Source organism: Limulus polyphemus, unplaced genomic scaffold (assembly GCF_000517525.1).
Source record: "Limulus polyphemus unplaced genomic scaffold, Limulus_polyphemus-2.1.2 Scaffold1352, whole genome shotgun sequence".
In the NCBI taxonomy this organism is placed as follows: domain Eukaryota; kingdom Metazoa; phylum Arthropoda; class Merostomata; order Xiphosura; family Limulidae; genus Limulus; species Limulus polyphemus.
This window is the reverse complement of record NW_013666962.1, coordinates 108,603-136,034: the sequence shown is the minus strand read 5'-3', so window position 1 is coordinate 136,034 and position 27,432 is coordinate 108,603. Positions and strand designations below refer to the sequence as shown.

General features: G+C 31.6%; 1 protein-coding gene across 1 annotated transcript in view; it reads right to left on the bottom strand.

Annotated features, from left to right (window-relative positions):
* Positions 1 to 27,432, bottom strand: part of LOC106463226 (TBC1 domain family member 15-like) — a 120,563-nt gene that overhangs the window by 12,985 nt on the left and 80,146 nt on the right. The window contains exons 9-13 of the mRNA XM_013923221.2: positions 16,953 to 17,047; positions 14,225 to 14,341; positions 10,160 to 10,260; positions 9,627 to 9,726; positions 1,550 to 1,647 (exon numbers count right to left, since the gene is read on the bottom strand). Of these exons, the coding sequence (XP_013778675.1) occupies positions 1,550 to 1,647; positions 9,627 to 9,726; positions 10,160 to 10,260; positions 14,225 to 14,341; positions 16,953 to 17,047 (511 nt within the window). The remainder of the gene's footprint in view (positions 1 to 1,549; positions 1,648 to 9,626; positions 9,727 to 10,159; positions 10,261 to 14,224; positions 14,342 to 16,952; positions 17,048 to 27,432) is intronic.

Below are 27,432 nucleotides of genomic sequence, written 5' to 3'. Positions count from 1 at the left end.
ATTTGTTGAAAATTTGGAATGTGGACTACATTTTGAATATTTCCATAGATCCTGTAAAGAATACAACATAGTTATTTTGTTAAAAAAGGACAAATCCCTCCCTTGAAGAGACGGTACATAGGATCTAGTGTTGAAATCCAGCTTAACTGGCACATGTTGACACATTTCCCCTGGACATGATGCCAGTTTATCACAAGTTAACCCCCAACTAATAGCTGATACCTATCATACAGCTGGGGAAAGAGTTTCTTGCTGAAGAACACAATAGCTAGCTTTGAACTTGCAACCATCCAACTAAAAGTCTAAAGTGTGAAGCCAATGAGTCATGCTGCTCCTGGTTACTGTATGCTTACATCAAAATTTGTCCATGATTTTGCTTAAAAAATGTTTCTTTTTTTTCTATTTTATACCATGAAAGAAAGGTTTTTTTCAATTAATAATATAAGTTGTGCTGGATAAATATAACTGTTAAAGAAATGCTACACTATTCCTTAGGCAATAAGTTGCATATATACTTAAACTTTCAGCTATGGTTATTAAAACAGTTAAACAACTGGTACAAACAAAGACCAAGGAACTGAAGATATTGGTCCTGTTTGGTTTGATATGATTGGTAACATGAATTTTTAAGCAACAGCCTAATGTTTTGGGTTTTAGGGATTTGTTGCCAAATAAAGATCTCATAATATTCATTTACAAATATAATGTTAGGGGTACAATATTATTTAAGTAATTTTGACATTACAAATTTTAATGACCTAATGAATACCAGAGAGCTTGATTTATTTAGATTTTATTAAACTTCAAAATTTTGTTATCTGATTTTAGCTCAATTTCATGCAGAAGTGCAGCCAACAAAGAAATGCTCTGCATGTAAGAGAGCCTGTGGATACACAAAGTACATCCTGAATTAAATGTAGATTTTAGCTCAAATTTGAAGCTTAATGAAATTGTCTTACATTTTATAGTAGCATATATTTGTTGTAAATTTGCTACTTGTACAGTCAACTTTTTTTATGTGGTCTGTGTGAGCATATTTGTTATGTTAATGCTATTTTTATTTGTTATCTGTGCATGCATTGCTATAATGGTGTTAATATTTAAACTTGTTTGGAAAATATTCCTGTAATAACTTGATGATGATTCTGGTATTGGATCCAAAAATTGTTTTCTCGAACACAGCTGGCACGTCTGGCCAATCCTTAATTGGAAAAAGCATATTATAAACAACATTATACACAAATATGAATACATGTACTAGCAGAAGGCTCCTGTGTAGTGTATTTATGATGGAATATTCCAAAAATGATGCTGATTGTAACAAATTACTGTATATATTCTAAATTACAGTACTTTAAGTAAGATACTGAATAAAAAAACAGGTCAATGACAAATGTAATCTGTGTTTTATAAAAAAGTATTAATTAACCTGATTAAACTCTTAAGATAAATTAGACCAACTGACTCAAAGAAAACTAAAAAATTTTCAACAAAACTATTTATCATAAATGGCTCTTTTATGTTTAACAACAATTTGAGAATTACCTACCTCCCATAATCTCATGATGTCATGAAATTTAAACTCCCGTTTAAAGAGGATTAGCAACCATCGAAAGCAGAAATACAAATTACCAGAATCATGGCTTTCTGAAAAAAAATTAAAACAACTTTAATTTTGTTGATGTTGAAACAAAATGTCATATTTCTCAAAACAGAACAACAAATTTGTAGAACAATCAAAGTATACAAAAAATACCTGTTTAGAACCCAATAACATTACAGGTTAATTGAAGTCATAATGACATAGAAAAAACCAAATAATAAAAATATTTCCCTTTATGATAATATCAGCTATATATCCGTTAATCCACATCTGAACAAACACATATAATATTCAAAATTCCAATTTTCAACTAGCTTTTGGTCAACATCATAGTCTTGATATTTCTATCATTTCACACTTCTTTATTCAGTAAGTCATTAAGTTTTTAAATAACTCTTATTTTTGAAAACTTGTTTACTATTGAATACACAGAGTATTATTTGTATGGTTACAATGTTTCATCAGATTAATCTGGCATCATCAGGTACATCAACCACAATGACTGTGATGGATACATTGGTATTTGGTTGGTTGAGCTTATTGTTAGATGAGAATGACATACAAATCAATACCATTATAAACAAAAAACTTGCCATAATTTCTGCCATGAACAAACACAAGTTGTATAGATAAATTATTTTCAGATTTCTGAACAATGTTTCCCAAGACTTTCTGACTGAATGTGAAACATTTGGAATAAAAACAATTATGCAATAAACAAGACATTCATCTATACTTGACTTTTTTATTTTGTGTAGAAAATATTTTATTAATGGATTCCAGAGGAAATTGTTTTGGGTTAATAATTCTGTTTTCAATATGTTGAGATCTGATGGAAAATATTTGTTACTGGAACAAACAGTCTTGTAGAATGATACAGAGTTTTTATAATACCTTATTTTTGAGAAGGGTCATGGTAGGAGTTTCAAGGTAAGTACAAAATGGTCTGAATATCTTTATAATAACTGAAGATGTGGCACTTTTTTCCTGCTTTTTTAGAAGAACATTCAAGATGTTTATTTTATATGGTAAATTTAAAGTCAGAATGAATTGGCTTCAGGTGTGAAAAGAACTCTTTGATGGATGAGAAATCATAAAAGCCAGTAGAAATATCAACATATTGTAATCAGAAAATTGGTGGATGAATGGAAATAGCTTGATTTTCAATTCTGATTATGGATATGCTGGCAAGAAAAGGAGCAATTGGAATGCCCATACTTAATCCCTCAATCTGGTCATAACTGAGGCCTTCAAATCAAAAGTTGTTGCAGAAGCTAGTGGAATGGAGAAAGATTTTTAGAACTTCAAAAGAAAGTAAAGATTTAGGAGATGGGTTATTTATGAAACAATCAAGGATACAATTCAGTGCTTCAGAAAAAGGTACTTGAGTGAACAAGCTTCTCATGTTAAAACAGGCAATAACATCAAGTGGGTTGAAATATTTTAGCTTTATGAAAAATTTTTCAGAATTTTTGCAAATGATGAGGCATGGTTGACATAAGGAGAAAATACCCGAGCCAGATATTTGCTTAAGAATTAAAGGTTCCATAGGCATAGACCACAAGACATATAAGAAAACCAGATTTATGAACTTTGGGAAGAACATAAATTTGTGGGGTTCTTGAATCAGATTATCTGATAGTTACACAGATCATCTAAAAAAAGCTCTGATGTTTTTAGTTTAATAAAAAGTCACATTATCATTTCTTGGTTAGGTGTTAAGTTTAAGTTAAATAAGATAAGATAAATGGTGTCACAAAGGATTTTGTTCATTTCAATAAACATTGACAATGATTAAAATAGAATTACCTATGTTCTTATCCCTTCTTAGGGATTTCAGACTTTTAGCTTTAGGAGGTTCCATGTTCAGTTTAATTTTGTGACATTTGTTGATTAGAATTTAAGCTTTATCCAAAAAAATCTTTGAACAATTTTGAAATGGAGTTACTTTGAGATATACATAGGATAGAAACTGAAGATTTTCGTTAGAAAATTTGGTATTTCAATGAAACTAGATGGAGAGGTAAAGTTATTAGCATAGTTTGACTTATGAGAGATTTGTGGATAAATTTTGGTTTTAAATTTATCTTGGACTGCAATTTTTCTAGTGAGATCTTCCAAACTAGTTTTTAGCTCTAAAAAAATGAAACTATTTTGAAGCAACAGAAAAGTTAAATCCTTTTACTAACAGTTAAGATTCATCACTTGAAATTGATGTTTAGAAGCATTAAAAACCAGACTTCTGTTGTGTTGAACTGCTGAAGACCAGAATTCTTGGAAATGTTGTTTTCACAATTAGAAATTTTTATCCATGTCTTTTCATGATAGTATGATTTATTTTTTTATTGGTCTGTTCAATGATGCAAGTAATACTGTTGTAGCCCATGGGAAACAAACAGTGACTTTAGGATGGAATTCAGTTGTGATGGAACTTGCAATTGTCTTGAGAAGGAACAATATTTGACATGGATGTGTTCAAGTAATAATTTGAATTGCATGATGTGGATACTTTTTCAAGAATTGTCATTTGGAGGAGTTAATCTGCAGTTTAGGAACCATGGGACTCGATTATGATCACAACATTTTTTTGAGAAAGTTGATGCCTGACTTGTCTTTTCTCTGCAGAGATGAAGTTTTTGAAATTGTCTAACAGACATTTTGAAGTTGGGGCTTCTATTCAACACATGTTTACTTAAAGATAATGCATGTGAACAAACACAACAACAAAACTACACTTGTAGTTGCTAAAAACTTCCCGAATCTTCTGAAGGAAATTAACTAAATAACTGAAGGAAATACTCTTGAAATACACTACTCAGTGTAGCTTGAAAACTGAAAATCCTATTTTCCTCAATCATTCAAATGAAGTCACAGGTTTAAATACAACATTCAGGAATAAAGCACTTGATACAAATTTAGCAGTGAAAACTTATATTTTACATTATACTATAAAAAAAATAAACGTTTCAACTGTAAAGGATAAATAGAATAAACATTAAATTAGCATTATACATGGTGTCTGACATGTTATTTAAACAAAACTGTATGCTCATGCTTCAGAGGCACAAGCCTTAAACCTCTTCTTCTGAAGTGCTTTACTATTGCCAACTGTGCAATGCAGGAAATGATGAAGAGGTAGAATGTAGACAATGTGTGCTCTAATGCCTTACACATTCAGAAATCAATGTTAATAAATTTATTATAATTTCTCGACTCCAAGTACATATAGTAATTATAAAAATGAAAAACAGAAAATAACACACATAGACTAAAAGAAATTAAAGTATTAGGAGAAATTATCAGAAAATAACATCCAGCTGAAAATGTAACTGAAGAGCTGTTACCACAGTTCCCACACCTTGCTTAGAACAAAATCTCCTGACTTTTCCCTAACCACAATATGTTATTCTGATCATTTGATCTATGTTTTTAATGTATCATTAAATTAACTATAATAAAATGTGAAACTTCAAAACATTGCTTATATATTGTTTAATAAAGAGAAGACAGGTTGTATGTTAAGAGTCAGTCTGCATGGGCATGGGTGGGGGTCAAAATGTGTATGCTCTTACTTTATACAGAATGCCATTAAAGATGGTATTATGAATTTCATGTCAGAGTTATCAACTTTTTATGCTACCCTATGTTGCTGATTTTACAATAGTTTGTTGTATAGAAAATACCAAATACATAAGGATATTGAAAGTATTTTAGATATGCATTTTGGAAGTTGCAGACATTATGCAAATGCAATTTGCAAACTTATAACTGACAAACATGTTTTCATTGTTCACATGTACATCACCTTGAACTCCAACCTGCCAGAGCTTGCCTGAATCAGGCTGACCTCATAATTTCACATACATACCTTCAATACATTTTAACACATCTGATTTTTTTGTGTACAATAGACTTGCACTGTTGACTAAAATCTTACCATATACACACGTAGAAGATATACTCTGTAAACCTGTCAACATTACTTCTTCATGCACATTCAGCTAAATACCATCTTGCAAAGTTTCAATATGAATGGTCAAACTGTTCTCAAATTATTCAAACTTTATCAAAACATATACAACACTGGCAGTTTATCCACTTATTTATGATATTGCATACTGATAACATTTTTAAATTTTAATCACAAAAATTTTTTACAGCACATCAGCACTACAGATTTTAACATTTGTGATTTTATGTTTTGAATTTTAATACACAGAAGGAACATGTTTACTGTTGTAAAATTGAATATTCTTTAACAAAGAGACTCTCACATGCCAAGTATTTATGGAAGCAACATTTTCTGATGTGTATAAATGCACAAAACTTTCAGCTCCCAACCATAGAGTGTGGTAAATACAGATTTGTGATATCTATAAACCAACTGCACACATTAATGAAATCATCTAAAGAACAATTTATTATTTTTGCATGTGCTTTGAAGCTGTGCACATCAAGTTCATCTATATCAAAGTCATGAAATTTTTTAATTAATGTATCCATATATTTATCGAGTGGAAAATGAAGTATTATAATAAATATTAAAAACATGGTAATATCAAAAAACATCTTTAATACTGACGTTTGGAATTTCCTTAAATTCCATCATCAGTATTAATATCTCCAAAAAAAGTTAGTTATAATATTTGAACTACAAAAAACAACATTAGTATTAGCAAATTTTAGTATTCAATCGGAAGTTTAGAAAGAAAAGATTCAAACGGTAACAATATAATGGAATGTATGATAAAATGTGCAGCATACACATTTAATAAATACTGATTGAATAAGAAAACTTGCTCAATGATAATGTTTTTTGTAGTTCAAATATTATGAACTAACTTTTTTTTGAGATATTAATGCTGATGATGGAATTTAAGGAAATTCCAAAATGTCCATATTAAAGACGTTTTTCATTATATTTATCAATTAATAATGTTACAAAAAATATTTCCAGGTTTATGCAAGTTTTGTTCATTCACAAACACTGGGAACTTTCAAGAATCACTTTGAGTGAGACATTTGAAAAAGTAAAATTTTAGTGAACAATAAAGTGCTACAAATGTCAGAGGTGGGCCCCTTTGAGGGGACTTGGGGAACATACACCCATAAGTTTTTTCATTCACTGAAGCAAAATGGTGTATTTTCTGGATTAACACGATGCTGAAATTCACCTGGATCTACATGATCAACCTACTATAACACATTATAGAAAGCTGTTAGTTTGACCAAAATGTGAGATTCTTTTTTTACTAATGCAGGTAAAGTGTGTAAATAGACACTGATGCACGAATTTCATTCCCAATGGGTGAGTGTTGGTTGCTCTTCAAATAGGAAATTTTTTTAATTTATTACTCAAATGTACAATGCATTAAATTATAGATTACTAGATAAACAGGACATATTTAGTTATTCACTAGTTATTCAGAAGTTCAATTGCACATCCTACAAAGATTAATGGATAAGAGGTAACAGTATATTCATGTGCCATATTATTAGTTGCTGTCAATGAATCATTCATGTTTCAGTATTTGTTAAGATTGATTTTTTCAAAACCTTATCTTCAAATTACTGATATTATTCATTGCCATCCATATTCTACCTTATACAGGTTTTCCTTAACTGCTACTGGTGATATTCTACCTGTCACCTGGAAATATCGTCTGTCAGTAATCCCCACTCCAAGTTGATATTCTACCTGTCTCCTGGAAATATCACCTGCCAATAATACCCATTCCAAGTTGATATTCTACCTGTCTCCTGGAAATATCATCTGTCACTAATCCCCACTCCAAGTTGATATTCTACCTATCTCCTGGAAATATTGTTGTCAGTAATCCCCACTCCAAGTTGATAATCTACCTGTCTCCTGGAAATATCGTCTGTCAGTAATCCCCACTCCAAGTTGATATTCTACCTGTCTCCTGAAAATATCGTCTGTCAGTAATCCCCACTCCAAGTTGATAATCTACCTGTCTCTTGGAAATATCGTCTGTCAGTAATCCCCACTCCAAGTTGATATTCTACCTGTCTCCTGAAAATATCGTCTGTCAGTAATCCCCACTCCAAGTTGATATTCTACCTGTCTCCTGAAAATATCGTCTGTCAGTAATCCCCACTCCAAGTTGATAATCTACCTGTCTCTTGGAAATATTGCCTGTCAATGACCCCCATTTGAAACTGTACTATGCATAATGATGTTTATTTGGTACAAGCAATGCTTAGTGATTTATAAAACAAACTACTGATAAATTGTAATTTTATATAATTATCATAGTTAATATTTGATAATTAATTGGATAAATATAAGTACAGATATGAAATAAGAACTCACCAAAATTTGATTTGCTTATTTGTTCTATCTTTAAACTGCCAGGCTTTAGCAATATAATAAAATTGTTTGTTTTTGTTTTGACAGCTTTCAAATCCTTCCCAGGTAAATATGTCAAAGAAGTAATATATCCAGGGTATTATCTGTTCTATCTATGACTACTGGCACAGGGATTGTTTTATTAATACGCTAAAATTTGTAAGATCAAAATAGCTTTTATAATGGGAACAGCTTATTACTAAGCACAGATTTATGCAAGTTTTATTCATTCAAATGATTGCCAGATTATATTTACAAATAATTAAGTTGTAAATGGTAATCACACATACAGAACACTTCATACACATAATCAGACATACTGATGAAACATCCACAGCATTTATAGTTAAATTATTCCTGCATTTCCTGGATCAATGTGATGGTGAAATTGACCTTGATATAGATAATCAACTAACTACAATGCATTATAGAAAGCTGCTAGTTTGACCGAAACGTGAGATTTTTTTTACTAATGCATACAAAGTGTAAGAACAGGAAGATGAGACAAAGCCTTTTCCAGAGCCCTGATGCTTTGATCATGCAGAAACCTAGCTATTATTTACATAATCTACTATTGCTGTCTTCATACCCCACGACAATTAATGGTAAGCAAAAAGATCAATGTAGATAAAACAATGTTTATGCATAAAATATGCATATTGATGTGCTAAATGTGCCAGAATTAATATTTATTTGATGTTTTGGCATTAATGATAATTTTTTTTTTTCACCATCTGTGTTCTAGAAATCGTATGAAATTCAATGAATTTTTCTGGTGTTAGGAAGGGTGTATAGTCGATCAAAAAACAAGACTGCATGGATTTAAAAGTCAGGTGAAAAATGGAAAACAAAAAGGAAAAAGAAAGAAAAGAACATACCTGTGAAATCATGTCAAGGAAGAGTGACGAATCTTGTCATACAGGAAGTCAAACCTAAAATAAACCTTGACAGAGGAAATAACAGGTCAACTCACCATCAACCTGATTATGTTTAAAATGGGGAGAAGGTAGGTTGGCTGAATAGATGGGAGGAGTAGGCCTGGTTTGCATGAAGGAACCAACATGTGGAACAATGGCTGTTATGTCTACCACAGATAACAAGTCCCAGAAGCCATAAAAACTCAGGTTTTGTGTTAGGAATATCATTGCTATCATGAGCCAAAATGAAAATTACCATCATTTAAAGAGTTATAATGGGTAAATAGAAAAAAAATGTTGGTTTCTTTAAGAATAAAGTAAACCAGTGACACTGGAATGAATCTGAAGTTTTCCGTAAACTAGTGAAAATTTCATGTAATTGAATAAAAAGCTTAAAACATCCATTCTAGAGAGTACTAAGGAAAATAATTAAGTTAGCTTGAGCACAAGTGCTTCAGGGGAGTAAGTGAGTACAGAAATAGTGTCGCCCTCCTATTAGTGGAGGGTTATTGTAATGTGATGACACCATCATGCACCAGCACAATTCATGTTAAATATGTGAATTTATGTGTACAGAAAATAGTATTACACAAAGAACTGCACAGTTTAAAACACAGGGTTAGGTTATATGATCCGATATAAAAGTAAATTTGGTTAGATGGAAATAAAGGCCACAACTATCACTCCAAAGATGTATATGAATAAGAATAAAACTATATACATAGAAATTAAATACCTAAATAATCACACAGATGGGGGTCTGCAAAATGGATGACAGAGTACAGCTGCTGAAGCTGAGTCTTCATTCCTTGCTGGTCTAATTCAAAGTTTGATCCCTAAGAAATAACCAAATATAGTTGTTCACATTAAATCAAGTTTATACCTTAAAAGTTACTATAGATGGTTTAGTTACACAGTACCAACTGGTTTGGTGGGGTTCACACTTTCCATCATACTGAGTAATTTTATGGTTTACCTACAACAACATTAATTTTCTATATAAATTAAAAGGGGAACCTAGTAATATTTTGTGGAATTAAATGTATTACTGAGGATAATTTGTTTGTATTTTATATGTGGCTCACATGACATTAGGAAAACCACAACTAAGAAAGTTACACACTCACAAACATAACCAGTTAAAAAGAGATGGGGTTCATACAGACCCCTCAGTAATTCAAGGATAAAAGTATTATTGAACTATATAATATTGTGCATTTTCTTACCTAATTTTATTACTTTTACTTGTGTATATTATTATCAACTTACCACATTTTCCATAAACTCAGCAAAGCACCAGAAGGCATCAGCTTCATTTTCCATCACAACAAGAATAGGTGATAACAAGTCACTCATCCCTTGAACATACCCTAAAATTACCAGAAAAGTTAAGTTTTTCGTGGAAACACAGCCTTTTAATCCAAGTTATGGATAAACTGTTTACATAAAACACAATATTCAGCTCTAGTACGAAGCTAGTGATCAAAGAGAGCTTCAATAACAGCTGTAAGTAGTATATATAAACTTCAGTAATAAAATCATAACTGTGACATTAAAGATGCAAAACTTTTTTCAGGGCGGGCTGCATTGTTTTCCCCAAAGGTAAGCAAATTTGTTTAAACAATGCATACAAGACTTGAAGTAGAGTGCTTAAAATAGCTGTTATACTTATGTCTTAACAATAACAATTAACATATAACACACATCAAACTAATGTTCACCAGTGTAATGAATTCGTTTTTCTACAATACTGTATCAAACTCCCACAGCTAACTTAACAATTTACAATAAAGTTGGAACAAGTTTTGGTTGTAAATTATATAAACTGTACAAAGTTTTCATGGATTTTTGTACCACTACCATGAGTCATAAAGTGGTAGACCATTTAAAACTGATGTTTGTGATAACTCATAGCAACAATAGCATGAATGTTTTTTTACAAATATTCTTAAAATTTATAATTGTAGTATATGTTAGTATATGTTTCCACTTGTGTAATGTAAGACATTCATACATTTTTTGCTAATAAACATGAATTAATTAAACAAAAGATTAATAAAGAAAAACCTTAAAATTGTATTTTATAATTATAGAAGTTACCAATTCTTACACATAAATACAAGCACTTCTGAACTCTTTTAGTTGTTGTGCTTGTACTGCTAGAATTCAAACTTTTTAAAACATGAAACTGAGCTTTAAAAGTTGTGTGCATATCCAGATTGTACTATTTAGAAGAGCTGTCTTGCCTTACCATCTTGAGTCCCTTATTCACCAACTCCTGGTTGTTAGATGTTTTACTTGTACACTTGGAACTCATTGTTAGTTGCTTTGTATTTATGTAAGTCAGGTAGTGCATAGCTACTTACATAAAATTGCTAAAAACTGGGTTTTTATTATATTACAAGGTTTAGGTGTCATTCAGTGAAATTTTGTATGTTTTTTTTAGGAATTTAAATAAATCCTGTTTTGGATGTATTTATACTGGTGTATACTTGCTTAAATGTGCTGACATTCTGGATATATGGTTGCAACAGTTGTTACATATAGGTAGTCTTCATTCAAACAGAAGCTGTAAAGAACTTTAAATGTACAAAGTTATTAAAACCCAACAGTTTAAGAGACTAAATATCTTAAGTGAAAAATTTTACATCTAAAAACACAAGAAAATAATTTAAAGTTTCGATCCCTATTCCCCAGACAATATACTTATTAGAATATCCTATTTCTTTTCAGCTCATTTAAGCATCTGATATAGAAGCATCAAATTTTATAGATGTACAATCAACCCATCTCAAGTTTAAGAAGATAAAACATTTATGGAAAGTTTTCTATAAATAACAAATATATATATATTTCTTTTTCATGTTTCTGGATCCTGGATAATTTCATAAGTTAATTTTCACTTTCAAAATCAGAAATGGGTGATATGTTCAGTAAAAATTAACCCAACTAGTCCTCATTCATGCAAAACTGACTTTTTATGACAGGTCAATTCATACACATCCTCTGGAGAAAATTAATGAAACTAATTTTACTAGACTTTAGTAAGCCACCCCTGTAAGAAGTCAGAGCCATGTAGGCACATCTAATCTCAAAGTATACACAAGTTATTAATTAAAAATGTATAACATTTTAAATTTGTAGTGTACAAAATGTAAGAAAAGGCATTCAGAAAGTTAAACAATGCACATATATATAATGTCTACAAAAGAATGTTTTTATCAGCAACAGTAACAAAAAGCTTGAGTTACGTGACTAATAAATCTATAACAGTAAAAGGGCATGTCTGTTTGTCTGTATGTGTGTGACTACCATAGCTCCAAGAGGAAAGAAGCTGAAATTTTACACACATACTAAGTGGGTACTATTACTTATCCAAGTGCGTGTGCATCTTTTTGTGAGGCAAGCTAAAGAAAAACCACAACTGAAATAATATGTGATTGCCATAGCACAAAGAACAAATAACCTAGAAACCTGAAATTTTTCACCCATACACAGTGGACCCTAAGAGTGTGCACTTGGGTATTATTACTTACATAAATGGATGCACATCTTTTTATGAGAAAAACCAAATAGAAAAGAAATGTGACTGCCAAAGCTCCAAGAGGAAAGAACCCAGAAACCTGAAATTTTGCATCCATAGTAAGTATTCCATTAACATGTTATCTAAAAAGGAACAGTTTCTACAGTGACTGAAGTTTATCCAATGAAGATGCCTTTTTAAATATTTAATACCATACACTGTTACCAAGTCAGGGTATGCAAATTCCACTACCATACCACAAACTATATAACCTATACTCTTCTTTATTCCATCCTTGTCATTTATTTTTCAAATGTGACAAACAACAGCGAGATCACCACCAACCTTGGTAAACAATGATGAAAGGTTTTTTTTTAAGATGTAAAATGAGGAAAACAATCTTAAAATACAAGTAAACAATGAGTGTTCAAATCTTTTGTGAGCCTTCAAAATCTGCTCCCAGTTACAGATAGAAATAGTCCTCAACATAGATGTTGTGTAGTTTATGAATTTTGTTGCCCACCATGTAAAGGCACTTACATCAGTTCCACAAGAAGAAGACTTGGTGAAAGGATAAAAAGAATGCAGTAATGCTGTAAGTTACAACAATTCAAGTACTCTTTACCTTTGACAATCCATAAAATTTTTCCTGGTGATGCAACACTTTGATAAATTGAACAGAAATTCAGCAGAGAAGAGAAATTATCTTTGTTTTTGAAATTAGAAAGAAAGAAGAAAATAAGTTTAAGGACAACAGCAGCATAAAGTAGACAAAATATTGAGTCAACAGAATAACTACAGCATATAAAATATAATTACTATACCTGTTTATATGATATAAACAAATTACCATGCCTTTTCATTTAATAGGAACTATACATATTCAGAGGGTTATAGTTTTGCTCTGTTATTTTATTCAATGTTATCTTGCATAGAAACAATTCACTCAGTAGACTGCACTTCACCAACAGTAACACAAAACTTAAAATCATCTTATTTCTTCAGTACAATACAAAAGCAGCCATGAAATCATGGAAAATATGATGCACATTACTGATGTTACTAGCAAAAATCAACTAAACCCAAAAGAACCACCTGAGGTGATAAATCAAAGTAATACAGACAACTGACCATGACAAGGACAGTTTTAAATACAATACAGCCTCACATAACCTTACAATAGTACATGACACAAGTTTCCAAAAATACTTTGGCTTTAGAGAATACACACAGTGGATTCAAATAGCTCAGGTAATGTTATTAGTTTTCAAGATGTACAGTGACTCACTTTAGAACCACTTGTTGCAGCTAAGAAAATACAGACATAAAACAACTAACATGAAAACATTTTTAGAAATGTTAAAAATATTGTACTGCAAAATTACAAAATATTATATTTCATTTTATTCCCCAACAGCTTCTTCAGTGACATTTTGTACGTTTTACAAGTTTTTCAAACAGTTTGACGAGAAAATTTTCTGCACATGATTTTCTAGTTTGTTTATAATAATAATTCAGTTACTTAGGATACATTAACATTCCCAAACACAAAATATGTAACATACAAATATGTTAGTTCCACAGCATCAATTTCATTTATGCTAAGTTGCTCTAGTATAATAAAATCTTCTAACTAAGAGATAAGAAATGAAAAACATTAAATATAAATTTCATAAAAAAAGGTTACTAGTGTTGAGTCTTTCATTGTTTGAATTTGGATGAACCTTACAAATAGATGACATTTTGATTTCTAATCTGAGTCCTTAACCATGAATTCTGCCATAAATGTCTGAAATACTACACAAACTCACCAAGATCAAAGTTATACATGCAATAAGTCATCAAAATATCATAGAGCAGCTGAACATTGGCATTCTCAGTTCCCATGAAGTAAGGATGAGTCCTGTCAGTTCTACTGACATCTTTCTCTAAGTTAAAATAATAACAATCCATTGTTAAATTTCATGACTAAAAAAGAATAAATACATACACATCATATTATATGTAGCAAAAACTATGATGCTCAATGCAATTTTAAGTTCAAAGGTTTTCTTTAATAGTAAAACTTTTATCCCTCAAAAAAGAAAAATTAACCTTTTCTATATGGGTTTGATTATTTTGACAAATCCTGCAGCCACCATGTGACCATGGAACTATATATATATACTGTAACATTTAATGTATTACGTATATCTTCACAAAGTTTGACAAGCTTTTAGTAAAAATTACAAGTCTTTTGCACAAAAGAAATCAGAATTATTAATTCAGTATTTTTACTTAAAATTTGTCTGTGAATTTAAGAAGTCAGAGTGAGACTCTGAGTAGACTGAGTGCAAGGTGATTTTCGTGTTAAGATTAAAATACTTTTCCATTTTACAGTTTTCCAATTTCATTTGCATGATCTCTAGAGCCTTTCAGTAAAACTTTATATTTTATCTGTTATTTATCCTAAACAGGTTAAGGCTCATAACAGTTTACATCTGTTTTCATTTAATTTTATTGTTTTATTGCTCTTTGCACCATGTCTAACTACTAAACCTGCATAACAAAGCTATAAATCACCTGGAAAGCACATAGCTGAAGTTAAGGTAAACTAAATATTGAATTAAGCAAGCTTGTGTGCATACTTTACTGAAAATGTTTTGTTTTCTTGTCTGACCTAGTAGCTTTCTAAATTATGCATCTTAGTTTCTTTCATAACAATAAATAAAAATATATGCATAAAAACAAGAAATTTAGAACTTATGTCTGGCCTCTTCCTTTTTGCTGTTATCTCCCTGACAAAACTTAACCATACTCTTCTTTTTATATGATGGTAGTAGTACATAAAATTTTATTTTATTGCAGATATTCATTTAAGAACACAAACTATTAAATCACAAAAAATATAATGACCTAAGTTATTTACAATATTATTTGATGTTGTAAATTATACACAAACATTATCTTTTGGTTCATTAAAACTCTAAAGGTAAGAGATCCTACTACATGTACTTTTCAATTATGCATTCTAAAACTGGCAAAACAAATATTCTTACAGGATAGTAAATATGATATTCCCCAAATAATACTGATAATATTTTAAAACATTTCTCTTATGTGGACAAATAAATCTTTAAACCAAAAATAGTGTACTATTAGTAATTTCATTAAAATCTTCTTTTTTTTTGTGGCCAAAACTAACCAACACCTTTTGTTCAATCCTAGTACACCAAGTCAGCTTGGTGTCTGAAGGTAAAATAGTAGTTACGTCTGTTAACAAAATATACTAATATATACACTTTAAATGGTATTTCAACCAATACTTTGGTACCATGCCAAATTTCTCGTTGGACAGATTATAAATAAAATGGTGTTAATTAGTACTACTTTGCAAACAGAAACATATATTTGAAACTTAGTGATATATATATATATTATGAAGACATCATATGGGATACTGCGGTATTATACTATAATACACTGAAGTGGAACGGAGTTCATGTGGAAAACTGAGGTATTACACTATACCACACTGAAGTGGAGTGAAGCTTATGTGGGATACTATACTATAGCAAATGGTTATAAAATTATGTGTCACTCTGCGTAAGGTTATGGCATATGAAGTAAGGTCAGTTACAGATTTGACAGTATTTTTACAAAAGTTAACTTTAATTACATGGTTTTGCACTGTTTTTCAAAAATGCAAGGATCTGCAAAGTTAATTTTAATTTCTGTAATATAAACTTCATAGCTTTTCTGGCTGTAAGCATTACCTTTATAGCCTTAATATCAGTGATACAAATCACACTAGATTGCAAATTTTTTCTCTTTAGATCCTTGTTAATTAGTCTATTACAGATTTCAAGTCAGAGGTGTATAGAAACAGTATACCAGGTCTATCTTTTGTCTGCTATGAGTCACTAACCAAGAGGCTTTTCCAATTTGAATTCTGTAACAGACTAAATAAGTATTGGTTCCATAGCTATGCCAGCTTTCAATGTTTAAGATTGTAACATTATATTTTTTATATTGTACATAAAAAGAGTATTTTAGAAAGGTTGCCATTATGTCTAGTCCAGCTACTAGTAACAAACATAATTTTAAATTTAGTTTCAATGAATACAGCATTAATGAAAAAAATACAGCCTCAAAGCTGTTGACTAGTATATGCTAGTTAAGAATAGTAGAATTGGTTTGTGTTTTTGTACTTTTTCTAGCTAAAACTGCCTACTTACCTTTTACCAAGCACATGATTGATTCTATAACTATTAACCAGTATAAAAGTAAGAGATAATACTATGCTTTTTGACCCTTCCAAATGTTAAAAATTACAAGTACATACACTGTTTAACATGATTATAATCCTCAAAAATGCAACACGTAAATAACAATGTACCATAGAAACAATTACTTTGATACTTTTTTGTATCTGTGTATGTTTAAAAACAACTTTTACATGCAATAATAAGTTACTGGAAAATTTAGTAAATTTTCTTTTATGAAATTGAAATATTAATGCCAGTTTTATATGAAATAAAAATTAAACCTATAACGTACCTATAAGATTTTTTCTTTCACGGAAAGCAGAAAATCTAGTTTCTTGTTCAGGAGTAATACTTTTCCACTGCAGTTTCATTTTGTAGTAATCATCTCTGTGTAATAAGTTAAACATAACAAAGAAAGATAGTTTGGCTATGCTTTAGTTTTTAATTTTCATAGTGATTAAAATATTTATAAGTAAGAACAAGAATCCAAAATATTTAAATTATAAATTTGGTTTGAAACTGATGTTCAATTGAGAATCACACGTCTGCATTTTGTCAGTTAAACCTGTCTACATCATGTATTACCACAATATTCCTTGCTTATTTTATTCACTGGTTAATATCCCTTATAGCAGAATTTTTCTGATATTATGACTTCTATGAATGTCCAAGCCAATTTGGAGTCATGTAGATTCTACTCATGTTAAAAAGGTAAGAAGTTGAATTCAGTAATTCACATTTTCAATAAGTTTCATTTCATGTGTAATTAATTAATGGAATTAACTTTAATGGCACATATAAAATTTACAAAAAGGAAATCAGAAAAGCAAGAAAAAGTGAAGCAACAAAATGAATCCTGAAAATATGTTTACTTACAATATTTGATAAGTTTCTAAATCAACCAATTAAAAGAGTAAGATGAAAATATTATGATGATGATGTAATATGCAGATATCATGTATTACAATCTACTACACTATTAATATCTATATAAAAAGCAGAAGTGTCATCTGTATGTCTACTTTTCACACCTACAGTTTTTAACAAATCTCAGTTTAACTTAACACGCATCTTTAAGGCACCCTTGGGGACTGGCATAGGGGATTGGTGTTTGGAACTGATCTAGAGTTGTCACCCTTAGGGCCCTGCATAGAGTGGTGTAAGGAGAGTTAGTGTTTGGATCTGCCCATCCATGTCATTCCCTGGAAGACTCTTAATGTCTTCCCTGTACATCAAGTAACATAAACATATTATCAATAAACTATTATTTTTTTAATTTTGCCAAAGTTCAGTTCTGAATGTGGAAATACGAATAGGTTATGCACTAATTCATCCTTTGCAGAATTACTCTTTGTGGTACATAGCTATCAAGAACATTATATGCTTTTTCAAGGGATTGTAATACTGTACCCAAAAGCACCCTGATTGTGAGGTTAATTCAAAACTATCGCAAGAAGCAGAGATAGCTCTAGATTTTTACAGTCCAACTTCTTATTAGTTAGCAACAGGAAAAATGTGAACTGTGAGGGAAGTTTAAACTCTTTCAACTCTTCTAGCTCTGAGAACCGAGACTGACCACTGTCGCATCTTCACTTGAATGTTCATTATTTGTTGACCAGCATTCTTCTGTCTCATTTTATATTGTTCCCACTAGAAAAACAAAATGTGCCTCTTCTTGTACAAGTTAGTTTCCTTTCTTTAATTACCACCAAACAAATCTTCAAACCTCTTGTTACTGCAATGATGACATATCTATGTATAAGTCCTGAAACACCAAAATGATTGCAGTGTTGAATACTTTGTCTGCACTACGCAACACAACCTTAGATTCTGAATTCATGATTTGCTTAAATTTTTGAAATACTGATTAATTATAGGATCTAGCTTTTTTCCTAGTGCAAACTGCCTTAACACTGTTCTTTGAGTAGGAACTAGGGTATAAGTTCACATTTATCAATTAAACAACTTAAAAAATGAAATATTTATTATTGCAATACTTATTACAATAGGCTTAAAAGATAACATAGTTTAAGATAATATATGTACAGTGAGTGATCTTGCAAATGCATGGCATGTTTTTAAGCCCAGAAACCTACTACATACTAGCTATAGGCAATATCAGTATTTATGGTAAAATATTTAAATACAGAGGTGCCATCTGTCACTATGGTAAAACAAAACAACATATTTAATCTTCAAACATTTCAGAATTTCATGTTCCATCATCAGCAAACTAAAATGTTGACATACAACATACATATGTAACCTATCTCTCTATCTATCAATTCATCTCTCTCTCTATATATATATATATATATAACAATAAACATCACAAATTCTAATATAGAGGAAAAAATTCATATAAAATATAAAGAGGCCAGTAAGAAGCAATCAGAAGGAATTGACACAGAGTGGTGTGGATGATCGATGATGAAGAAGACGAATGGGAGGATAAACATACAGGTATTTTTTGGTCCAATCTTGATCGAATGCATTGACAGCCAGAGCAAATGGATGTGGAACCAGAGAGAAAAACATAGATAACTTGGTATTGAGAGATGTGGTGATTGCATCCAGGTGAAGAGTATCCCACTGAAGGTGTAATTACTGGAAAACAAGAGGATAGAGAAACCATTCCATTGAATAAACTTTGTTGGGATGGGAAAGATGATCTGCAACAAGATTGAATGCACCCAGAACATGGCACGTAAGGTCACGGAGCATGTGGGCCCAAAAAAGGAGACTCAAGGTTTGAGAACAAGTGCCACTTTGGGGATTGATATAAGCCACCATCATAGAATTTTCGGAACGGATCATGACCAGTTGATTCCTGGCAGGATGAAGAAAATTATCCAAAGCACGACATATGGCCAGAAGCTCCAGGAGGTTGATATGGTAAGATATTTTGGCAGGAGACCACTGACCTAAAGCTTCTTGCTGACTGACCCACACCCCCAACCCTAAAGGGAAGTATCCGTGAAGATATACAAATTCGGACAAGAGTAAAGAAGTGGAACACCCACTGATGTGTGAGCCCTGTCCAACCACCAATGCAGATCACTGAAAAGGGAAGGAGGAATGGAAATAGGAGCCTCTAATAGATCCCATGCAAGATTCCACTGGTCGTACAGCTCCCACTGAAGAAACCTCACATGCGCTCGACCCAAGAAGATAAGAGCTTCCATGGAAGACCACACCCCCAAAAGCGATAGAACCTTGCGAGATGTAAGAGAGGGAACAGTAAGGCATGGAGAACTGAAAGCTCCATCAAATGAAGTCGAAGACGAGAAGATTGGGCCCAACTGAGATGAGTGTTGAAAAAGACACCCAAGTGGACAAGATATTGGGTAAGTATAAGGAATGACTTTTCCAATTTAATTAAACAGTCTACACGAGCTGCTTCCAGGAGCAGTAGATAAGTGTGATGGGTGGACTCCTGTTCAGAAGGAGCTAACAGAAGCCAGTCATCCATGTAATGATGTAAGCATGCAAAAGTCAGTCAAAAGCCTTGATCACCTGAAAAAAGACATATGGGGCTGAAGCAAGCCCTAAGGGCAAGGCGCAAAAGTGATAAACTACCTTGTGATAAACAAACCGAAGATAGCAACTTGATAGAAGAGGTATTGGAACATCCAGGTAAGCATTCGCGACATCTACCTTGTAAATCCACAAACCTGGAGAAAAAGCCCACCTGAGGGTGAGAAAAGACTCCATAGTAAATCAGGGTAGCACCAAAAATTGAATTACGTGGGACAAATTGATCAAGGCCACCAGTCCCCAGTTTTCTTAGGTACCACAAACAGCTCTGAATAAAAACCCGGAGAAGAATGAGTGACAGGTTCGATGGTATTCTGGGAGAGAAAACCTTGCACTGCCTCAGTCAGACATTGAGTGGTGGTATGATCCTGAGGCAATGGAAAGGATACAGGTGCCTGAGACAATGGAGGAGGGAAAAGAAATTGGAGGACAAGTCCCGAAGATAATATCAAAATAACCCACAGATCTGTGGTGAAAAGACACCAAAGGGGAACAAAATTGGTCAAGCAAGCCCCCACTGCAATGGAACCCACTGGGTAGTCGCCGGTACCGTTGGCGATGTGTCCATTTGCATAAAAAAATATGACAAGAGGAGGAACCCCGCATGGGCAAACGATTCCAATTGTTGCAAAAAAGAAACGAACATTCAGCCTGATGGTAGGCCAAAGCAAAATGATCCAAAGCCAATGGAGGGTGAGGCATGCTAGCACCATCAACCATCTGAGAAATAAAATGCTCTACATGAACTCTAATATCCAGGGAAGGGGAGAAAACCAAATACTGAGAGGAGGGGGTATCATGTAAGAAAGAAGGTAGGGGATCCTATGAAGTCGGGAAAATGGATAAAACAGAACATACCTGAGAGATAATGTCTAAAAAAGCTGTATTAGGCCTAGCAGATACCACAGTAGAGGCATAGGAATACATGGCAAGATCAGTTGGAGGAAAAAGGCTGTCAAAATCCTCATCAACCTGAACAGGTTCGGCATGTTCAGGAGGAATAGGATCAACATCAGGAGAAGCAGTTCGACTCAGATAATGATCAATCTCACAGCAAATGAAGGTTGATAAGTCCATAGACAAGTTACTCCCACCTGTAGCCTGTGTGAGTGTGCTAGTAAAAGGTATTACCTCCGAAGTGGTAACTTTTACTTCGGAATTAATTGTGTAACAATGAATAATCAAATACAACCATTGAATGAGAAAAAAAAAAATTCAGTAACTTCTGAAAAAAAAGAAAAATGAATCCACTTCTGAATTAGTATATAAAAAAAGCACTAAGTTGAAAGAAAAACATGATTGAAGATCACAATAAAAAAAAGTATTGACATGATTACTGCTAAACAAGAAGTGACAGTTCGGTAGAATAGAATAGAGGAGGACGTATGTGTCAGGAGAGTGTGTCACTCTCCTATTGATGGAGGGTTGTCACATGATTTACATACGAGACGCAGTTGAACCATTTGATTGTAAGGTATGTGGGAGCTCAAGCCTTGTGGCATTGAAAAAAAATGTTTTGCATATAGAGGGCAGCACTGAACGAGAATAGCTATTTGTGAACCGAGGTAATGTACCACATCAGAATTAAATAACAATGTCTTTCTATGGAGTGTTTCTGCATAATATCTTCTATGATATGTTGCATTGTACAATACAGTAACCAGATCATTTCCCATAACACCAAAAACATATCATGTAAGAACAATTTTTATAAAACTTTAAAAGAAACAGAGCACTTAATAACCCATGCCATTTTATTTCAAATTCCTGATGCAAAATTTATTTTCATAACAAGATATTCACTCAGTGAGACTTCTAATTTAAAATAACTGTACACTTAACAACTTTAGGGGCCACTTTTTTGAGATGTTATCTTCATAGAATCTGCATCCAAAAAAACTTTGACAAACACTAACCCAAAATATTAGATATCACAAATAAATAGGGCCATGCTGATTATTCAATCAGAAAATTTAACTGATTCATTGAGATATATGATTAAATATTTAAATCTCAATCAAATATCTTCTTTTCTCCCAAAAAAACTGATAATTTTACCATGCTTTTTGCATCATCTGTAAATAAGTGACTGAACCTGCTGCAAAAAAACCCATAGTAAGTTAATATTGCAATATCAATGGTCACATCTGCTAAAAATACCTTAACTACGTCTTGTGTGGAAACATTTCTCTTACTCCTTTCTGATAGAATGTTAATAACATGCATCATATGTGAAATGAAGCTAAAATACTGTAACAGCACTACCTATTTGACGAAGAACATTAAAAGAAAATACCCCACAGCTATTGCAAGTCACAGTTCTAAATCTGACAGGTAAGCAAAACATATTAACCATTAACTGTATAAAGATAATTATTGTGGTAACATTAATTGGCAAATAAATGTTTTGATTCAGTATTTATTAAAGAAATAATGCTTTCTAAAAATAAAAAAAGAGAGCTGAAATTAACTTATCATCTCTTTAGCACATAAATGCTAAATATTTTCATAATATTTAGATCATACAAATTACTATAATCAAAAATGTTCACCCTTATAAACAAAATACAATATAATAGAACCTGTGTGCAAACTTGGATTATTAACCATGTTACTACTGTGGAATAAAACATCTGAATTACATATAACGTATTATACAGTCCTTTTTAAACTTGAGTCCTTGTTAGAATACAGATAAGCAGATAATATAAATGAATGAAATATAAATAACTTTATTAATTTAAATGAACTAGCAAAAAGCTGTTTCTAAATTATTCACAATTTCTTTTAATAACATTGTATTTTACATTTGAAAAATTCAGAGATTACACATTATCTTCTGTTAAAATATTCAAGTTTTTTACCATGTTTTTTATTATATCAATTTAATTTTATTGTTATTAGTTTATTTAATGTTAAAAACACTAACGTTCTGTAAAATACATCAGATGTGTTTCAAGTTTCTACAGGTAAGTAATGATTAATTTGATAAATTATTCTCTACTTGTAAAATTAATACACATTATTTATGAATAATGGCTAGGGTAACTTTTTTCTGACAAATGACATACTTTAGGCCTAACTTGTAATTGTGCTTTAAGTTATAAAACATCAAGGTGAAACTAATAAATTATACTGAAAATCTTCATTTGAATTTTTGGAGTGATAGTTGAAAATCATATGAGGGCTAATCAAACAATCTTTTTATTACTTTGTGAAATACCACTATAACTTAGTAATCTAGTTATTTATGTTAATTTCCCATTCAGAAGCATGAAAAATACTCGTTACAGATTTTATATACCTGGTGTAACACAAGTCACACACCATATAACTTTTCCCTAAGAACCTGTTTAATAATTTTGGAGTATATTTTGATATATATTATATGGATTTTAGCTTCTTTTAGGGTAAAATATAAATATTTAGCATATAATTTACATTTAACTCACCAGTTTATAACAGTTGCTCAAAATGGGATCTATTAACTTTAAAGCAGTATGTGAGCTGATAACAAAGAAAGATGTCTGACATTTATTAACTTGTGTGGTATAATATTTGTGCATTCCTCAGTTATTTTCACTGTTAATTCTTTGATAACATTTGATGATGTACTGTATGCTAGTTTTTAGAAGTCCCCACAAAAAGAAGCAGGGTGAGGTAATCCATTAATTAGGCATTATGATAATCCTGAACCTCTCTACTGTAATGAAAAGTAAATTTCATGTCTGGGATACAGCTAAATGTAATATAAAGCAGGGTCAATTTCATCTTAAAGCATCTATACATACTTCAGTTCATCTAAATTGAAAGTGGAAACAAAAAAAGAAAAGAATATAGTTGCTCACTGTTCCAGCCCAAACCCAGACTTTTTGGGATGTTGTGTTTGGCCAATTCTCATTACATGTCTGTTCTCCCGACTCCAGTAGTGACAGTTATTTTGGTTTGCTTCTCCATTTAGAAAGAAGGATGCCTTGTCAGAGAAGCAAATGTGTACCACCACACTGTCATCATGAGCCTTTCAAAAAATTCAACTCATCTGTCTGGGTCACTGTTGCATGTGGACTACTGAGGAATTTGCAGCACCGCAGCAAAAGCAAATTCCTGTTGAATTTCATTAATACCACTTTTAGTTCTTTTTGTTTGATGCATGTGGTCAGCTTGCATATGCAAATATGATTAAAAATGTAATCTGTCCCACATGTGAAAAGCCATATTCATTCACTGGTCACATTACAGTTTTAAATACTTCTGAGAAAAGTGGAAATATATTATCTTCGAAAATATGTTGAGCAGCGTAGTAATAGATCCGTAATTCATTGTGACTGTTTGTGAAGCAAACAGAGAAGATTGCAGCCAAAGACAATAAAACAGAAAATGTTTCAAGATTATGGGAAATCACAGATTATTGGACTAATATATCAGAGAGGCGCTTTTCAATGAAGCATAAAAGAATGGAGTCAATTTTAATCACTGATGGAAATTACAAAAACTGGAGTGTAAAAGAAAGGGATGAAATTATCAAGAACAATCAATATATATCTTGAGAAGTGGAGAAAAACTAAAATTGTAGAACTGCTGAGAAACGTTGTGATCTTGGAATTGGAAGAGGAAAAAAGAGATCATTACAAGGAGATTTATGCTGACAGCTCAGTTAATTCTAATGAAATTCTTGTAAAAAGCAAATCAAAATTATAATGAACCTTTTGAACATAGTAGTGTTGTGTAATTTCTTCTTTTTTATAGTTTTGATAAAATGAATAACTGTAATATAATGTAAATACTTATAATGTTAAAGAGATAATGTTTTCTTGATATTTCCCTATCATAATGCATCACTTTAAGTACTCATGTGATTTGCATGAACAATCATTTAGATGTGTTTGTGTGAATCACTACACATGTGGTTTTTATCATGAAAAGGCCTGCATTTTGAGCCTGAATGAAGTTGACCAGCCACACTACCATTCTGAAGACATTTTACCATAATTCTTCCAATGGTGTTGTAACTTGGCTGTAGCCACTCAAGAATAGATCCTTGAAAAACTCCTCTTGTAACATGTTCTCAGTTGCATTCTTTGGCATAAATAATTAAAATTTAAATCCGTACTCAGAGTGTAAAAGTTATTCTCACAATTTAATCAACATACAATGAACAGACATAATACAAAAAGATGAAAAACGGTATCAATACAAACGGCAAACTAAAAGTGAGCAACGTGCACAACTTAAAAACAATAAGTATAATCTAAGAGATGCCAAGATGTACAAATGTATTGAAAGAACTTTCTAGTAAATTTGGGAAAACTATGGAAAAGCATGTAATAAAAAATGACAATCTGATAATATTTATTTTTTATCAGGAAATTGCATGAAAAACAAGATGCACATAAGATGAGTTGCAAGATATTACCCACATTACACAAAAGGTGCATTAATTCTGTTACCCCAAGTATATTCAGATAATGGTGCTGAAATTTATCTGATTAATTGATCATTCATCATAATAACCTATTGTGTCTTTTACTACAAAAAGATTTGCCACAGGCTTACAAATAACTATAAATATCTAGCAAGAACCAAAACTATTACAATGATAACCATACACCTGCAGTCTCTCAATTATCTCAAATAAAAAATGGGAAAATCAATTACAGAACAGACCAACACAACTTTAAGCATTTGAACTAGGAACAGTCATGACTTTCTGACAGAGAACAAGTCATCTAAGAAGGTCTTTCAGAGGAATAAAAACTCTAAAAGAAGGGGAAACACTGATGGAAGCACTAAAACTAATTTCTAAATGGTGTTCTGCACACACTTGGTTATTTTGTCAGTATTTGCTTTCTCCTAACTTTGTTTATTTGATTATACTTTTCTGGTGAGAGTTGTATCAATATGTTTACTTATATAAAGCTTATTTATTTAAGTAAAAATATAAGTAACATACTTGATAAAGAGAATTTTTAGTAACGTTAAATTAAAATCTCCATATATAGGTACTTAGAAATTGTAGACAGTTTTTAACACAAATAGATTTAAAACCAGTTTTACACAATTAAACATTTGTTTACAGGTCAAGTCAAACTGACCAACCCTGTGATATTATACATTATAATGTTTACTATAATTCTAAGTAGAGGAAAAACTTCTCATACAAAACATTTTTTTGGTTGGTTGGTTGGTTGTTTGGGGGTTACTGGTGTAAAGCTATGGGGGTATCTAGGCCAACAATTGGTAAAACAAATAAGAAAGTAAAATACAGTAGTCTCTCTTAGATATGACTGACTTATCTGCCATGATAAAAAAGTTGCATCTGATAGGAAGTCGTTATTCAAAGGATCAATAACCAGATAACGAACAACTGAGTTCAAGCTGTTCCAGTTGCTCTTCCCAAGGGTTGAGCATAATGGTTTACATACTGTATAGGTAGTCAGATAATGTAGCAAATTGGTACACTGTATAATAATAGTTATGATGAATAACAGTTCAATAAAGATAACTGTTTTGTTTGTGTTTTATGTAAAATAATTTATTCCTCGATCACATTTATTTCATAAATATTCACATATCACATATTTATTACATACATATAAAATATTACAATCTGACATAAAATTTATTGCATAAAAAAATCGTCCATTTTTGTTTGTTTTGCACATTTAACGGAGTCACTTTGAATGTTCACGAGTCTCGCAGTTATTACATCAAGAACGTTTCATTGTTAGTTTTCAGCACATGCTTTTAGTATCAATATAAAATAATGTGCAATAAATGCCCAGAATTCTACATCAGAGAAACTGGAAGAAAATTGGAAACCAGATTCACTGAACGTAATAAAAATACATCCCATACTTGTATTTACTATCATTGCAACTCAAAACATCCACAGTACATCTATACAAAATGCTGTAATTTTAAACAAAGAACCAAACATTAGAGCTACGTATCTTAACTGAACAAAACAGCCCAACCCTAAATTGAAATTTCACCTTGAAACTTGGATCCTTTGATCCCAGCTCTGAAAAGGGACCATTATGCAAATTTAAAAGAACCAGTGAATAAATAAAGAGTAAATATATGAACTAAATTATTGCTAGACTCTAATCAATAACTAATAAGGTGATCCTCTCTGAATACAAATATACTACATAAAATGTAATATGTTACGTTAAAACAATTTCATAATGACTAAAAATTCTCTAATTTCCATGTTTCGTATATTTTGTTGCTTT